This window comes from Dysidea avara, chromosome 6 (assembly GCF_963678975.1).
Source record: "Dysidea avara chromosome 6, odDysAvar1.4, whole genome shotgun sequence".
NCBI lineage: Eukaryota > Metazoa > Porifera > Demospongiae > Dictyoceratida > Dysideidae > Dysidea > Dysidea avara.
Genome location: NC_089277.1, coordinates 4,916,769 through 4,935,978, shown reverse-complemented (window position 1 = coordinate 4,935,978; position 19,210 = coordinate 4,916,769). Strand labels below are relative to the sequence as shown.

The 19,210-nt window shown below is 38.2% G+C and overlaps 1 protein-coding gene across 3 annotated transcripts in view; it reads right to left on the bottom strand.

Annotated features, from left to right (window-relative positions):
- Positions 1-19,210, bottom strand: part of LOC136257623 (uncharacterized) — a 148,400-nt gene that overhangs the window by 18,136 nt on the left and 111,054 nt on the right. The window contains exons 5-7 of one of the 3 annotated variants that reach the window (XM_066050874.1): positions 6,227-6,739; positions 5,860-6,054; positions 5,419-5,805 (exon numbers count right to left, since the gene is read on the bottom strand). In XM_066050874.1, coding sequence (XP_065906946.1) covers positions 5,419-5,805; positions 5,860-6,054; positions 6,227-6,739 — 1,095 coding nt within the window. The remainder of the gene's footprint in view (positions 1-5,418; positions 5,806-5,859; positions 6,055-6,226; positions 6,740-19,210) is intronic. The other 2 variants (XM_066050872.1, XM_066050873.1) reach the window with 2 other exon arrangements.

Genomic DNA, 19,210 nt, shown 5'->3' with positions numbered 1-19,210 from the left:
TCAAATTTGGAATGTAGACTCCCTTGGCTGGCGGGCAACTGTGTAGCAAATTTGGTTCCAATCAGATAAGTGATCACCGAGATACAAAGGTGTGAAAATGACGTTTTCGTTCTTCCTGTCAATATACTCACGGTGTGGCGCGCCGGCTTCTTGGGCCGCACGACACACTATCGTGTGTCTTGATCTGTGGCTAGTCGCTTAGTTTTCAAGATGCTGCTATAAGTAGTTTTGTCCGAATTATTAATAGCCATATATGAAGCATTCTACCTTACACATCATTTTTCTATCCATAATAGTTACAGCAGACTTAGAATCAAGACACACGGTAGTGTGTCGTGCGGCCCAAGAAGCCGGCGCGTAACACCCGTGAGTATATTGACAGGAAGAAAGAAAACGCAATTTTCGCACCTCCGTAGCTCTGTGCTTCCTTGATGAAACAAGACGATTTTTGCTGTGGACATGCCCCCCAACTGCAGCACTCCACATTCCAAATTTGAGCGAAATCGCTTCGCGCGTTCCCGAGATATGCGACTTCAAAAATTGGCTCAGTTTCTTGGTTTTTTTTTTTTTTTCTTCTTATTCTTCTTTTTCTTGTCGCACACTTACAAAAACTGCTATAAAACTCGAACGACATATCCGATCGCCTTGAAATTTGGCACACAGAAGGAGGATATAAGGGCGCATCTCGGTACCAACTTTGGCTGGAATACGATAAACAGGCAAAGAGTTATGAGCAATTATTCACGAAAAATAACACCAATATGTTGTCACGCCTACAGGGTAAACCGCGTATGGGAAGAAGCTGAAAATCGGTGGGTGAATAGGTTAACTATTGAACCTCAAACCTTTTGTGGTTTGAAAGAAATCGAGCTAAAAAACAGGAAGATACAACAAAAAAACCAACAGTGTGTAACAATTACGCAATCGAGATTAGCTATTAAAAAAACGACTGCTTGCCACGCCTACCAGATAAACCGCTTGGGGTAATGCTTTGAAAATCGCTGTACAGATGGAGTAATCATCTTAGAAAGGCTCATCAATGGTGTAGAAGAATCAGACTTAAAGCCACGGAGTTATATCACGAAATCCAACTTGGTGCAGCAAGTGCGAGATCGAGATACTCTAATAGAGCAGTCATCCTAATAGAGCAGTCACCCTGAAGAGAATTCAAGAGATCAGCTAGAAATAAGAAACCTGTATAGAGATCAGCTACACACAAGTCACCCTGTAGAGAGATCAGCTAGAAGAAGTTACCTTGTAGGGAGTTCATGCAACTGTGGAAAGAGATAGTTCAGCTAGAAAAAATCACCTTGTAGAGTTCAGCTACAAAGAAACCACCATGTAGAGAGTTCAGCTACAAACAAATCGCCCTGTGGAGAGATCAATAGAAGAAGTTACCTTGCAGAGAGTTCAGCTACAAAGAAACCATCATGTAGAGAGTTCAGCTACAAAAAAAAACCATCATGTAGAGAGTTCAGCTACAAACAAATCTCCCTATAGAGAGATCAGCTAGAAGAAGTTACCTTGTAGAGAGTTCAGCTTCAAACAAATCACCCTGTAGAAAGATCAGCTAGAAGAGGTCACCTTGTAGAGAGTTCAGTTACAAAGAAACCACCATGTAGAGAGCTCAGCTACAAACTAGTGACCTTGTAGAGACATCAGCTAGAAGTTACTTTGTAGAGAGTTCAGCTACAAAGAAACCATTCTTTAAAGAGCTCAGCTGCAAACAAATCACCTGTACAGAATTCAGCTACAAATAAATCACCCTGTAGAAAGATGAGCTAGAAAAAGTTACTTTGTAGAGAGTTCAGTTACAAAGAAACCACCATGTAGAGAATTCAGCTACAAACTAGTGACCCTGCAAAGACATCAGCTAGAAGAAGTTACCTTGAGAGAGTTCAGCTACAAAGAAACCATTATTTAGAGAGTTCAGTTTCAAACAAATCACCTGTAGAGAGTTCAGCTACAAACAAATCTCCCTGTAGAGAGATCAGCTAGAATAAGTTATCTTGTAGATAGTTCAGCTACAAGCAAATCACCCTGTAGAGAAATCAGCTAGAAGAAGTTAACTTGTAGAGAGTTCAGCTACAAAGAAACCATCATTTAGAGAGTTCAGTTTCAAACAAATTACCTGTAGAGAGTTCAGCTACAAACAAATCTCCCTGTAGAGAGATCAGCTAGAATAAGTTACCTTGTAGAGAGTTCAGCTACAAACAAATCACCCTGTAGAAAGATCAGCTAGAAGAAGTCACCTTGTAGAAAGTTCAGTTACAAAGAAACCACCATGTAGAGAGTTCAGCTACAAACTAGTCACCTTGTAGAGACATCAGCTAGAAAAGTTACCTTGTAGAGAGTTCAGCTACAAAGAAACCATTCTGTATAGAGCTCAGCTGCAAACAAATCACCTGTACAGAATTCAGCTACAAACAAATCACCCTGTAGAGAGATCAGCTAGAAGAAATTACCTTGTACATAGTTCAACTACAAAGAAACCACCAAGTAGAGAGTTCAGCTGCAAAGAAATCACCCTGTAGAAAATTCAGCCACAAACAAATTGCCCTGTAGAAAGATCAGTTAGAAGAAGTTACCTTTTAGAGAGTTCAGCTACAAAGAAACCATTCTGTAAAGAGCTCAGCTGCAAACAAATCACCTGTACAGAATTCAGCTACAAACAAATCACCCTGTAGAGAGATCAGCTAGAAGAAGTTACCTTGTAGATCGTTCAGCTACAAACAAATCACCCTGTAGAGAGATCAGCTAGAAGAAATTACTTTGTTGAGAGTTCAGCTACAAAGAAACCACCATGTAGAGAGTTCAGCTGCAAAGAAATCACCCTGTATAAAATTCTGCCACAAACAAATTGCCCTGTAGAAAGATCAGTTAGAAGAAGTTACCTTGTAGATAGTTCAGCTACAAACAGATCTCCCTGTAGAGAGATCAGCTAGAAGAAAAACAAAATCACCCTGTAGAGAGATCAGCTAGAAGAAGTTACCTTGTAGAGAGTTCAGCTACAAAGAAACCACCATGTAGAGAGTTCAGCTGCAAAGAAATCACCCTGTATAAAATTCTGCCACGAAGAAATTGCCCTGTAGAAAGATCAGTTAGAAGAAGTTACCTTGTAGAGAGTTCAGCTACAAAGAAACAAATCACCTGTACAGAATTCAGCTACAAACAAATCACCCTGTAGAGAGATCAGCTTGAAGAAATTATTTTTGTAGAGAGTTCAGCTACAAAGAAACCACCATGTAGAGAGTTCAGCTGCAAAGAAATCACCCTGTAGAAAATGCAGCCACAAACAAATTGCCCTGTAGAAAGATCAGTTAGAAAAAGTTACCTTTTAGAGAGTTCAGCTATAAAGAAACCACCCTGTAGAGAGATCAGCTAGAAGAAGTTACCTTGTAGATCGTTCAGCTACAAACAAATCACCCTGTAGAGAGATCAACTAGAAGAAGTTACCTTGTAGATCGTTCAGCTACAAACAAATCACCCTGTAGAGAGATCAGCTAGAAGAAGTTATATACCTTGTAGAGAGTTCAGCTACAAAGAAACCACCATGTAGAGAGTTTAGCTGCAAAGAAATCACCCTGTATAAAATTCTGCCACAAACAAATTGCCCTGTAGAAAGATCAGTTAGAAGAAGCTACCTTTTAGAGAGTTCAGCTACAAAGAAACCATTCTGTAAAGAGCTTAACTGCAAACAAATCACCTGTAGAGAGATCAGCTAGAAGAAGTTACCTTGTAGATAGTTCAGCTACAAACAAATCACCCTGTAGAGAGATCAGCTAGAAGAAGTTACCTTGTAGATAGTTCAGCTACAAACAAATCTCCCTGTAGAGAGATCAGTTAGAAGAAATTACCTTGTAGAGAGTTCAGCTACAAAGAAACCATCATGTAGAGAGTTCAGCTGCAAAGAAATCACCACTGCCCAAATTTCAAGGCAATAGCTCTTTCCAATCTGAAGTTATCAATTGTCAAAGTTGGCAAATTGTGTGTGGAAGGCCCCTTTTCGCAAATCCAGTCACATATGTATTATATATATAATTTGTACATTTACTGATAAAATATTTAAAGTACATCTACTTCATCTTTTCTTCTTCCTGTAGTAAAGAAAAAAAACATAGGTTAAAAAAGTCCCAAAGCTGGCCATAGGCCGGCTTTGGGGTATACAAATACAAAAAGAAATGAAATCTAATCCAAAACAGCCAAGCTGTAAAAAAAGTGTGCGGCCTCAGAAAGGCTATGGTGAAAAAAGATGTGAAATCCAAGGTGGCGGCCAAGAAATGGCTGTGATGGTAGGTTAATGGTAAAAATTTTAATAACGACAATTCAGGTGAATTTTTGTGCCACTTCACAAAATTTACCTGAATTGTCATTATTAAAATTTTTACCATTAACCTACCATCACAGCCATTTCTTGGCCGCCACCTTGGATTTCACATCTTTTTTCACCATAGCCTTTCTGAGGGCCGCACACTTTTTTTACAGCTTGGCTGTTTTGGATTAGATAGCTATCTACAGTAATAATTCAAGTATATTAATTTTAATTATTAGTGTATTATAATATGCTGTAGCTACTAAGTTAGGTAGATAATAATGATCAAAGACTTGAAGAAGATACACTGGTATAATATGTACAAGTTTCAGAATTGTAGATAATCATGCAGTTAAATCCCTGATGCTGGCTGCAGATTGTTAACATGAAACGATCTGACTGCTCTATTAGAGTATTTGAGCGTTCTATTAGAGTATATCGATCTTTTAGAGGCTTTTCAGCTCCTTTCAGCCAGCACTCCTGTCAGCTTTATATCATTTGTAGTAGCTTAACTCTTTCTTCTAGATAATCAAGAAGAGACACGCCCCGATTATTCCCGTGGTCATCCGATTATTCTAAAATTATGCCTGTCACCATTCTATAATTCCGGAATTATTCTCACGAAATTGGTGACCTATTATTCTCAAGATTATTCCGGCATAATAGGCGCAGGCCTATTGTGCAGTTGCTTTCTGTTGTTTAAATATTATATAATGTCTAAATGATGATGAGTATCTGAACTTTCTACCAACAGTGAGTGGAAATACATGTACAGGGTATGTTGGATATTGTGTCTCAAACATGTTTGGTTTAAGGTGCTGAAAATGTCTGACACTTTTTTCTAGTATAGTTTCAGGTGTATTTATGTAGTCTACTCTTTATTTCCACGATCCTACACAAATTTAAAATCTCTAACTTTCGTATGATGAAAAAAAAAGGTAAAAGAAGGCATATGCTTACCATCAAATACTTCTTCACTATATACCAGGTAGTTGATAACCAGTGAAACTACTATGTACATGTCGACCCTTTTCCATATATTATGTGCTATACAGCACAAGTTCTTTTAAAGAATACACGATACTAAAGACAATACAGCAACTTACTCCTTTCACAGCTCCATCCTCCTCCACTTGTCATCCACATTACTGATGATCCATTACTCAACACATCACACACATATGATGGCTCTCCACTACCATCAAAGCCTTCTTCACACTGCAGATCACACATTGACTGATATGACCTACTACAAGACTCAGCCAACATGCTGTTCATTGGTAGTGATGATGAGGGACACTCCATGATGGTACAGGGCACTGGTGATCCACTCCAACTACCATCAGACTGACATGTTCTCTGATGACTACCAGTTAGCTCATGACCAGTGTTACATGTGAAACTACAAGTGTCTTCATAGGAAGTAACTCCATCACCTCCCAGTGAACAATTTATTGTACCATTACTAGGGTCAGTAAGCAAAGGACAGGGAACTATATAACATATGCATATAATTTGGTAAGGCCTAAAAAGATGTGTTAACATACCTCTTCTACATACATCATCACTACCATTCCAGCTCCCATTACTTTGACAGGTCCTAGTGTCACTACCAGTTAGCTCATAACCAGTGTTACATGTGAAACTACAAGTGTCCCTCTCATAACCCACTCCTATACTACCAGAACTACATGATGTTATCTCTCCATTGAATGGTGTTGTGAGGTTATCACACAGAATATCTAAACAAGCAAAACATTTAAGAACAGATGGCTGATATTTGAGTAAATTAAAAAGGTGTTTAATTTAGGTACCGTACAAACGCATACAGTACATGAATATCTACATAATTATGTATATATGATATTGAGGTACATAATAATCAGCAAAATGACTGTCACCATGCATACTCACCAAGTGTGAACTGGATCAATGGTTGTCGTCCATCAGGAGTGAGGCTTGTACTGTTAAGATTAAATGATGAAGCATTAGATCCAATGAATACATAGAACACATATCCAGGTGTTCCTATATCTCTAGTGACATAACCAGAATCAGGTGGATTATAAAATCCTATAACATCTCCAGATAGAAATTGTATTCTGTTATTGCCAGTAAGTGGAATGATAGCTTCTAGGTAGGTTAACTGAGTATTGAGGTGATCTGATTGTGTTTGAACTTGATCAACTAAACTGTAGTTGAGTTGTGAAGTTGGTGATTGTCTCCACACTTGTATATAAGGAAGATTAGTACCAGTGTTATCATAATTAGGTATCTCAGTAGCATTATCTATCCTAACCCTGATGTTGGTTATCCTACCATTACAAGTAAAGTTGAGACGTGGAACAATTACTGTTCTATTAGCAATGATCTGACTATCATGAGTTTGCTGAACATTATCAACAACATCTATACAAGTCAGTCCAGCTATTGAATGAAAACCATAACAATGAATGACCAATTAAAAAGCAAATATCATACTACTAACACAAAGGAGTATTGAAAAATCCACGTAATATGCTAGCATTACGTTGGTATAGCACTCCAGCCTATTATGCTTTTATGATGCTCACATATTTGACACAGGCCAAAATCCAGTCAACATGGAAAATATGGATGATTCCCAATCACAAATGTAGGGAAGCCATGCATCATACTACCGCTTGGGTAGTCAGCAAAAAGAAATGGGACACAAAGGAGGACAAAGGTAAGTCCATGATGCGTGCATTATGTATTGTGGTATGCCAAAAAGGCATGTCTTTGGACGAAGTGACGTCAAACAGTGAAAAGATCAAGCCTGTAGCTTTAGCCATAATCGAGTTACACTTTGGCATCAGGTAGTTAGTTAGTCAGTAGAAAATTTCATTGAATAAATGTTTTTAAAAAAACTGTAACAATCTATTGGAAGATTTTAGAATTGTACTGAAGACACTTTTGGGCTTAATTATATATACTTAACGAATACTGCCAAGGCACCAGGATGGCATTGTGAAGCCGGTTTTGGGGTTATTTTTTTTCCCAGAAAAACCCAAACCTCCGTGATCACTAATATACAGTACTACCATACTGTACGATCAATTTCCCTTGCCCCAATACTGAAAAGCAGTGTGGCTATATACGGCATTCCATCTTCTTTCAGCTACATTTCTTCCCATAGAACCCTTCTAGTAGAGAGGCTAAGCAAAAAAGATCATTTCTTTTTGATAAAATAGCACCACCAAACTTGATACAATATTTGCCTGATTCGTACTATTTCATATTAGGTACGGTGCTAAATTACCAAACACATCATGCTCAAGAATTTGATAAATGAAACCAATAGATAATGTATTGGGGAAGCCATAAAAGCACCCAATAGTAAAATTTTATAAGCTGAAACTTTGCATCTACATAGACAAGCAAGGGATGGCATAGACATAGCAGGGGATCTAGACACTTACGTAGCTTGGTAGGGCACAGTGTTTAAAAACAGTTTATTTTACCACATTTTGAAAGATTCTACATGTAAATTTGAAAAATATTCATGCTATTTAAGTAAAACTAAGATTTTAAAGCACATGTATGGTTTCCTGAACTAGAAATTTGTGTACAGTAGGACCTTGATTATCCGAACCCTCGATTATCCAAACAGTGTAAGTGACTGCTCTATTAAAGTATTTCACCATTAGGTGAACGTTCTATTAGAGTAAGTGTATGTTTTATTAGAGTAGTTGAACAGAACTCAGTATATAAATAAATGGGCTTCATTTATCTGAACAAATTCACTTATCTGAACATTTTTATAATTTAACTGGCACACAGGTGTTCAGATAATGGAGGTCCTACTGTATAACCTAGTTTAAAAGTTTCCAAACATGCCCTAAGGCAATGATTTTGATGTGGCACTGTATCTCAATCGATAATAGTATACCTTACTCAACTTGCACAGAACATGCAGTGCTTTAGTGAATGATTTCATCAAAATTTGTTGCTTAGCTGCTCTACTGTTCCTCCCATCCCTGACACTATCAAAGTATTGGAGGACCATAGGTTCATTAACTGTAATCTGTGATATCGTCCTGTTGTTGTTATTAATCATGTAGCACAGTACTGCAATGGTGCCTTGCAACACTGATAGTGGATATTATAGGTTTGGTTTCCCCACCAAAAAAATTCAATCATGAATCAGCCTTACCATTCTTTTATGATAACTTGGTGGTATTGTTTAATCAACCTCAAACATGTGCTTAGAGCAACTCTGCTGACTCAAAATTCTTTCAACAAGTTGCTCTATTTTAAATTTTAATTAATTTACCAGGATATGTTTGGAATTATCCTTAGTCACCACTTTTTAATCATGCTAAATCTGGGATAACAAAAATCTGTTTTTCACACACAGAAATACATATGGAAAATTTTACAAGTTAATAAGGGTCATTACAATATAGGCAATTGAAGAGCAATTCAATTGCTGCATTAGCCCATATAATTAGTAATAGCATGGGTAGCAGTGAAATTTGGGATAAATACCACGAGTGTTGTACTGGAAATTTACCATTTCCAATACAACAAGAGTGGTGTTTATCCCAAATTTCACTGCTACCCATGCTATTCCCAGTTAATACCATACTCGCTGCATATACGCATGCTGTGCATTAGCGTTGCTATGTATGCAATTTGTCTCTATGTACTAAACATGTGTAAACACTAATTGGCGTTACATTGTTAACATAAATTCTAGCCAATGAAATTATAATTACAACTTTTTCACTGCTACCAGTGAAATATGGGATAAATTTCACTGCTACTATTGAGACTTTTATATGGGCAGTGAAACAGGTATGGTATTTAATAGTTATACCACGGCCACTCGGGATTTGCCTGATATATATATGCCCTCGCCCTTGGGCATATATATCAGGCAAATCCCTTGTGGCCATGGTATAAGTAATCTAATCAAAAACAGCCAAGCTGTAAAAAAAGGTGCGGCCCCCAAAAAAGGCCATGGTGAAAAAAGATGTGAAATCCAAGGTGGCGGCCAAGAAATGGCTGTGATGGTAGGTTAATGGTTACATTTTAATAACAACAATTCAGGTGAATTTGGTGCCAAGAACAAGCGGCACAAAATTCACCTGAATTGTCGTTATTAAAATGTAACCATTAACCTACCATCACAGCCATTTCTTGGCCGCCACCTTGGATTTCACATCTTTTTTCACCATGGCCTTTTTGGGGGCCGCACCTTTTTTTACAGCTTGGCTGTTTTTGATTAGATATTACTTCTTTTTGTATTTGTATACTGCAAAGCCGGCCTATGGCTGGCTTTGGGGCTTTTTTAACCCATGTGTTTTTTTCTTTACTACAGGAAGAAGAACTTAAAGAAGAATTTTAGTACTTCAATTATTTTTGATTTTATTAGTAATTATACAAATTATATACATATATTTATTACATGCCCATTATTCCCCACAGGATATTTTTTGCAGCTGATCTCTCTACTGGGTGACTTGAAATGTAGCTGAACTATATACAGGATGGTTACTTTGTAGCTGAAATCTCTACAAGGTAACATCTTCTAGCTGGTCTCTCTACAGGGTATTTTGTTTCTAGCTGAACTCTCTACAGGTGGTTTGTTTGCAGCTAAACTCTCTACATGGTGGTGTCTTTGTAGCTGAACTCTCTACATGATGGTTTCTTTGTAACTGAACTCTCTATAAGGTGACTTCGTCTAGCTGAACTCTCTACAGGGTGATTTTTTTGTAGCTGAACTCTCTGCAGGGTGATTTGTTTGCAGCTGAACTCTCTACATGATGGTTTCTTTGTAGCTGAACTCTCTACAAGGTGACTTCGTCCAGCTGATCTCTCTACGGTGTGATTTGTTTCTAGCTGAACTCTCTACAGGTGATTTGTTTGCAGCTAAACTCTCTACATGGTGGTTCCTTGTAGCTGAACTCCCTACATGATGGTTTCTTTGTAGCTGAACTCTCTACAAGGTGACTTCTTCTCTACAGGGTGATTTGTTGTAGTTGAATTCTCTACAAGGTGGTTTGTATGAGGCTGAACTCTCTACATGGCGGTTTCTTTGTAGCTGAACTCTCTACAGAGTGATTTGTTTGCAGCTGAACTCTCTACATGATGGTTTCTTTGTAACTGAACACTCTACAAGGTGACTTCTTCTAGCCGATCTTTCTACAGGGTGAATTGTTGTAGCTGAACGATCTACAAGGTAACTTCTTCTAGCTGATCTCTATACAGGGTAATTTGTTTGTAGTTGAATTCTGTAAAGGTGGTTTCTTTGTAGCTGAACTCTGTACATGATGGTTTCTTTGTAGCTGAACTCTTTACAAGGTGACTTCTTCTAGCTGAACTCTCTACGGGGTAATTTCTTTGTAGCTGAACTCTCTATATGATGGTTTCTTTGTAACTGAACTCTCTACAAGGTAACTTCTTCTAGCTGATCTTTCTACTGGGTGATTTGTTTGCAGCTGAACTCTCTACATGGTGGTTTCTTTGTTGCTGAACTCTCTACAAGGTGAATTCTTCTACCTGATCTCTCTACAGGGTGATTTGTTTGTAACTGAACTCTGTACAAGTGCGTTTTTGTTGGTGATCTCACTGCAGGTTGATTTGTTTGTAGCTGAACTCACTAAAGGGTGATTTTGCTTGTAGCTGAACTCCTTGCATTGTATCTAGTTTGTAGCTGATCTCTCTACAGGGTGATTTGTTTGTAGCTGATCTCTCTACAAGTTGATTTGTGTGTAGCTGATCTCTCTGCAGGTTGATTAATTTGCAGCCGATCTCTCTACAAGGTAATTTGTTTGTAGCTGAACTGTCTGTAAAGTGATTTATTTGTAGCTGATCTCTCTGCAGGTTGATTTGTTTTAGCTGAACTCTCTACAGGGTGATTTACTTGTAGCTGAACTCCTTACATTGTGTCTAGTTTCTAGCTGATCTCTCTACAGGGTGATTTGTTTGTAGCTGATCTCTCTACAAGTAGATTTGTGTGTAGCTGATCTTTCTACTGGTTGATTTGTTTGTAGCCGATCTCTCTACAGGGTAATTTGTTTGTAGCTGAACTCTGTACAAGGTGCTTTTTTGTAGGTGATCTCACTGCAGGTTGATTTGTTTGTAGCTGAACTCACTAAAGGGTGATTTGCTTGTAGCTGAACTCCTTACGTTGTGTCTAGTTTCTAGCTGATCTCTCTACAGGGTGATTTGTTTGTAGCTGAACTCTCTATAAGGTGATTTGTTTGCAGCTGAACTCTCTACATGGTGGTTTCTTTGTTGCTGAACTCTCTACAGGGTGATTTGTTTCTAGCTTATCTCTCTACAAGTTGATTTGTGTGTAACTGATCTCTCTACAAGCTGATTTGTTTGTAGCTGAATTCTCTGCAAAGTGTTTTGTTTGTAGCTGACCTCTCTTCAGGGTGATTTGTATCTAGCTGATCTCTCTACAGGGTGATATTTTGTAGCTGACCTCTCTTCAGGGTGATTTGTTTATAGCTGATATCTCTACAGGGTGATTTTTTTGTAGCTGACCTCTCTTCAGGGTGATTTGTTTCTAGCTGATCGCTCTACAGGTTGGTTTGTTTGTAGCTGAACTCTCTACATGGTGATTTGCTTGTAGCTGAACTCCTTACATTGTGTCTAGTTTCTAGCTGATCTCTCTACAGGGTGATTTGTTTGTAGCTGATCTCTCTACAAGTTGAATTGTGTGTAGCTGATCTCTCTGCAGGTTGATTTGTTTGTAGCCGATCTCTCTACAAGGTAATTTATTTGTAGCTGAACTGTCTAAAAGGTGATTTGTTTGTAGCTGATCTCTCTGCAGGTTGATTTGTTTTAGCTGAACTCTCTACAGGGTGATTTATTTGTAGCTGAACTCCTTACATTGTGTGTAGTTTCTAGCTGATCTCTCTACAGGGTGATTTTTTGTAGTTGATTTCTCTATAGGGTAATTTGTTTGTAGCTGAACTCTCTATAAGGTGATTTGTTTGTAGTTGATCTCTCTGCAGGTTGATTTGTTTGTAGCCGATCTCTCTATAGGGTAATTTGTTTGTAGCTGAACTCTCTATAAGGTGATTTGTTTGTAGTTGATCTCTCTGCAGGTTGATTTGTTTTAGCTGAACTCTCTACAGGCTGATTTGTTTGTAGCCGATCTCTCTACAGGGTAATTTGTTTGTAGCTGAACTCTCTACATGGTGGTTTCTTTGTTGCTGAACTCTCTACAGGGTGTTTTGCTTGTAGCTGATCTCTCTACAGGGCAATTTGTTTGTAGCTGATCTCTCTACAGGGTGATTTTTTTGTAGCTGACCTCTCTTCAGGGTGATTTGTTTCTAACTGATCTCTCTACAGGGTGATTTTTTGTAGCTGACCTCTCTTCAGGGTGATTTGTTTCTAGCTGATTGCTCTACAGGTTGATTTGTTTGTAGATGAACTCTCTACAGGGTAATTTACTTGTAGCTGAACTCCTTACTTTGTGTCTAGTTTGTAGCTGATCTCTCTACAGGGTGATTTGTTTGTAGCTGAACTCCTTACATTGTGTGTAGTTTCTAGCTGATCTCTCTACAGGGTGATTTGTTTGTAGCTGATCTCTCTACAAGTTGATTTGTGTGTAGCTGATCTCTCTGCAGGTTGATTTGTTTGAAGCCGATCTCTCTACAGGTAATCTGTTTGTAGCTGAACTCTCTATAAGGTGATTTATTTGTAGCTGATCTCTCTGTAGGTTGATTGGTTTAGCTGAACTCTCTACAGGGTGATTGCTTGTAGCTGAACTCCTTACATTGTGTCTAGTTTCTAGCTGATGTCTCTACAGGGTGATTTTTTGTAGCTGAACTCTCTTTAGGGTGATTTGTTTCTAGCTGATCTCTCTACAGGTAGATTTGTGTTGATTTGTTCATTGCTGATTGCTCTAAAGGTTGATTTGTTGCAGCTGAACACCCTGCAAAGTGTTTTGTTTGTAGCTGATCACTCTAAAGGGTAATTTGTTTGTAGCTGAACTCTCTCCACAGTGACCTGTGTGTAGCTGAATTCTGTGTAACTGAATTCTCTAGAGAGAGACTTAATTGTAGCTGAATTCTCTACACAGTGCATGACTTGTTTATAGCTGAACTTTCTTCAGGGTGACTTGTAATGTTCTGAATTTCTATAGTGATATATTTGCTTAACTCTCCACATGGTGACTGTCTTCTTGTTGAACTGTCTATAAGATTAACTGTTTGCAGCTGAACTCCCTACAGAATAACTTGTGATGTAATAAAATTCTATAATGGAGTAAATAAATTAGCCGAATGCTCTATTAGGGTGACTGTTCTATTAGAGTATTTCGATCTCGCATTTGCTACACGGAGTTGGCTTTCGAATCATAACTCAGTGATTTGTAATCCGATTCTTCTGTACTACTGCAAGGACTTTCTATGAAGATTATTCCAGCTATACACCGATTTTCAGCTCATTGCTCTAAGCGGTTTGCCTAGTAGGCGTGAAAACTAATACTTTTTATTACTAAAAATCGATCGCGTAATTGTGACACAGGTTGGATTTTGTGTCATATCTCCGTGGTCTTTATCTCGATTCCTTTCAAACCACCAAAAGGCACTCCTACGATGGTTACTCCATCTACATAGCAATTTTCAACTCATTCCATGAAGCGGTTTACCCTGTAGGCGTGACAACAAATCGATCTTGTTTTACGCGAATAATCGGTCATAACTCCTGAACCATTCATCGGATTTGTACCAAATTTGTTGCTAGGATTCGCCTTTGGACTCCCTTTCTGTGTGTCAAATTTCAAGGCGATCGGAGTACGCGTTTGCTTGTTATAGCAATTTTTGCAAGTGTGCGAAAAGACGAAGAAGAAGAAAAAATAAACGAAGAAAAAAAAACGAAACTTTGGCAGCTCGTATCTCGGAAATGGCTGGAGCGATTTCCTTCAAATGTGGAATGTAGACTCCCTTGGCTGGCGGGCAACTGCGTAGTAAATTTGGTTCCAATCAGATAAGTGATCACCGAGATACAAAGGTGTAAAAATGACGTTTTCGTTCTTCCTGTCAATATACTCACGGTGTGGCGCGCCGGCTTCTTGGGCCGCACGACACACTATCGTGTGTCTTGATACAAGTGGAACAAAAAATTAGGAATTTTCAATATGAGTAGGGATCAAAGTAATAAAAAGTACTGAAACAAGAGAGATTATCTACCACCTGAAGTCATGCTAGTACACACGTAATCGCTACTTCAGTTGCCAAGATTTAAGATATAATGGCACTGAAGTAGGGATTACGTGTGTACTAGCATGACTTCAAGTGGTAGATAATCTCTCTTGTTTCAGTACTTTTTATTACTTTGATCCCTACTCATATTGAAAATTCCTAATTTTTTGTTCCACTTGTTTGTTTTACTTTTTACAAACATTGCATGAATCTTATCTTTTATGTGCATGCAGTTTCTATTACACAGGACACTAAAGTTACTATTTCTTCAATGTCCATGGTTTGCTAGCTATGTTATAGACAACATTACCTGTGTTTAGATTCTTTGCACAGTTTCTCAATATTACAAAAGTAGTACTTGCTGGTTGAGGATCTAGTAGCAGCACGGGATTTGGCAACATCCTTGCGGTAATGTTCTTTAGTGCCCTCTGCAGAATCCACACGAGACTTTTCCAAGTCTTGATGGTAGTGTTCCCTTCTCTTTTTTGCAACTTCAGTGCGAGACTTTTCCACGTCTTGATGGTAGTATTCCCTTTGCCTTTCCGCTGACTCAATGCAAGACTTTGCCAAATCTTTGTTAAATGATGTTTTGGTGGCTTCAGCTGATTTCTCACGCGACGCTGTTACATTTTTGTAGTACTCATTAGCATGATGCTGTGATCGGCATTCACTGCTGTACTTGTCCTTTCTCTCTGAGAGTATAGACTCTCTATGAGCTTCATAGTACGCCCTGTTATTCTCCTTCTTTCTACTCTTCCGTGCCGCTTCCTTCGAAGGCATTGCCGCACCCAATATTGCCTCAGAGAAAACACACAAAGCAATAATAACCACAATACCCTTAGCTAACGCTATTTTGCTACGAATTATTTCTAATATCGCTCAAATACTTGAGGTAGATATGTTGTTTACAGCAAAGAAATGCGTTTACAAACGCAAGCAATATTAATTTTGCCGGTTAACTTTGCCAGAAACAAAAGATATAAGTCACTAAATATATTTACTTACACGTACAAAGCTTCCCGATTGTGAATAGCTCGCTCTTCCTGCTCAAAATCAACTTCAAACTTTCAACCATGTGTATTCGAATATTTTACTGTGAAGATTATGATTACTCTATTTAGCGAGCACTCTTATTGAAACGGACAGCGCCGTACATTGAAGCCATTTTGTGGAAGTTATTAACACTACCTGTAGTGAATCCAGGACGATGGCGACATTAAAGAACGATGAAAGGTAAGACCCTAGCACAAGGATTGTATTTCTATCGGTGTAGGAAAGGTTTAATCTATAGGCAAAGCGAGCCGTTTTCATGCAAGAAGTAGGACTGTAGCTGTTGCCATCTTCCCGCTAAGCCTGGCTGAAGGCATCAGTTAGGGAGTTAGTCACTAGAAAATTCGATCAGATAGAATTTTTTTTTAAATTCGTGGAAACTCATAGGATGCATTTCGTGCCGTTTTGAAGGCGAAATCGTGCTTCACTTTTGTAATACAATACTGCTGAATCGCCGAGATGGTTTTGCAAGTCTGCTTTTGGTGTGTAATTTTTTAGCGGGAAATCGTGAACCTTGACGATCCCTACCATTAAGTACTACCGTACTTAATGATATACCACTCCGGCATGCTCACCTAATAGGTGAAGGAAGACAAACCTGCATTCACCACATTACTTTTATACAGAGGCTTGCAAAAATCGATTGTGGGTTTAAATTGTGGGCACAAAAAGAAATGATTGTGGGTTTCACTGGTTGTAGTGATACCATTTTAAACCAAATAACTACTTTGTGGATGAATAAAGTAAGGCTCAAACGAATAGTAGCTTTCTGTATTCGAATATTTACTCAAATATTGTCCGAATACTCGAATATTCGGTGTAAGGTTTCATTGCTATGAATGCAATCCAGTAATTAAGGTGGCCACTACCAAGAAACCTATAAAGAACCACAAACAAGTTTGTGGCTTCGTATGAATAACTTACTGAGAAGAAAAGGGTAGCATAGTGCCCTTTCTGAAAGGATTACCGCAGCGATATTGTGATGGAAAGTGTTTATAACAAAGTAGAAGTATCTGGAGTAAACCATGAATCCATATGAAGTCTTGTGCTTACGGCGATCTGCCACAGCATTAGTACATCTTCACCAATTAGTGGCTGCCTAATGCTATTTCTACTGTTTGCTTCTTCACCACCATTCTTTCCATTCAATAGCATCGTCTCCGCTTCCTTAATTGCTTACAGCTAATCACGTGCCATTGTATAACGATCATGTGCGAATATTCGGGGGTTAATTTTATTATTCGAATACTATGCCAACGAATATTAATACGAATAATCGGCTATTCGTTTGAGCCCTAGAATAAAGTTACCTAAGGTGCTAAAATAAACACTTAGACATATAGGCTGTGAATGTTTGAGGCATCTTTTCATGCAGTTGAAATGTACTCTGTAGAAAAACAATCCCCAAATTGCAAAAATGATTATTTAGTGATGCTTAGTAACTGAACTATGCAATGCAAACTCACTCAATTCTTTTTACTTCACAACAATGCCCTAACTAAATCAACATGTTTAACTCAAACCCACAATGCAAAACTTTAAGCATCTCTATATAAACAATCAAAGGGAACTGATGCTTTGTAAGCTGCCTCAGCATCAAAGGCAGTTGTGGTCAGGGCTATATCATGATTTTGCCCTGACCACAGGGCAATATCTAGATATTTCCCTGTGGTCAGGGCAATATGTGATATATAACCCTGTGATTTTCTTTGACCTGAGGTGTCAAAGTGGTATATTACTATATAATAACATATTTCCTTATGTGATATATATCAACCAAAACGTGATAATGGTAATAGTAGTAATAAACCAACATGGCCAAAGTGTAGGCACTAAATTTGTAGTTCAGGTGATGATCCAGCACTTAATTTAATTGTCTGGATTCCAACTTGTTAAATTGTGACTCTCTCTCTAAGAAAACCAGTCTTATCACCTATTCAAACATATCAAGAAATGACGGTTTCAAGTATTTGGTATATGACAGTGGTTGAAGTTACTTGTGCCAAATTTTCACACATTTTCCTTACCTTTCAAGCTAAGTTTCCTGCCATTTTAGATACTTTTTGACTTGAGGCTGACTATAGCAGGCATGCTCCAATAAGGATGGTTTGCAGGTGGTGGAGGGCATGGTAAGACATTGTGTGCAAAATGAAATAGGAATGCATACAGACGAATTAGACCAAAATTATGGAACATACAGGTATCAACCTGGCTAAGGAATTTTCTAACACAAAAGTCAAATGTTTATTCAACACTAGCTATACAACCACATACGGCCATCCCCAGGTTGACCAGGACTTCATTAAGGCCTCAGACCATTCATACAGCTTGCCACTGGCTTGGGAAAAGCAGACCACTCAAGCCTGGATGATTTTGACAGCAAAATTTGATACTTTATCCATTTAGCTTTGTGTTCGCGGTGAAAATCAAACCTGCTGTCATGGGTGATAAGACCAATTTTTCCAGATTCTGGGACCAGTCACATAAGATCATGTAAGCCATAGTACTTACTAAAAGAAAATTCACATAACAATTATATTATACTAGTTAAATAAAATTATTACTTAATAAACGAAGTAGGGTTTCAGTGATAAAAATAGTGGAACAAGAAATGATGGCAGCTATGAGGGAAAATCTCTACTTGGCATTGCAGCGATGTGGGAAATCCCACATTGACATTTTTGCTCAGGCATCGAAAAGATGGTGAAAACATGTCAATTTAGGGATTTTCTCACGTTGCTACAAAACCAAGTAGGGATTCTCTCTCATAGCTGCCATTATCTCTTGTTTTACTACTTTTTATCACTGGAACCCTATTTTAGTTTTAAATCAATACTTTCTATTTTTAACTTTTTGTCTGAGCATATATAGCTATTAAATACACATGTGGTTGTGACTGCTGTATTAGAGCATCTTTATATCGCTACAGTACTATGCATAGTACATGAAGCTAGGGGATGTGGAACAATGATACCTCGATTTTACAAAACTAGATTGTTGAGGAGTGGAGGTGTGGTAGCATGTTCTGATCGTTAAAGGGGCATGGCCCATTGTCATGATTTTACAAGTGATGTCAATAATTGTAGATTACTATCTGCCATTAGAAGTATTAATGAACTTTACAACTTTTCTCAAGTTCTACTCATTGGAGATTTTAACGCTCCAGGAATCAATTGGGAGGATTTAGACTATACAGGGAATGCATCATCCCTAGCTGCTGACTTACTTGATGCTATTAATGATGCTTATCCATTTCAGCATGTGACTGGTTTTACTCATCATAGAAGTGGTCAAAGATCCTCTCTTCTTGATTTAATGTTTACTTCTTTTTTCTTCTTTGATATTAACTCCATTCAGTGTGTACAGCACCACTCTCTGTTGGGTTCTAGTGACCATGACTGTTTGACATGACAGTATGAATGTTTGTTTGACAACCCCACTGCTGAGAGTCTGCCATGTACTTACAACTACTGGAAAGGAAATTACTTGGCTATGCGTGAAGAATTTAATGAAATTTATTGGGACCTATTACTCAGCAATGATACTAATGATATCGATTGGAACCTCTTTGAGGAAAAAGTTACATCTGTTGTCGATAAATACGTTACAAAAGTTGCCTAAAAAAATCCATCAAATAAACCTCCGTGATTGATTTGATTTT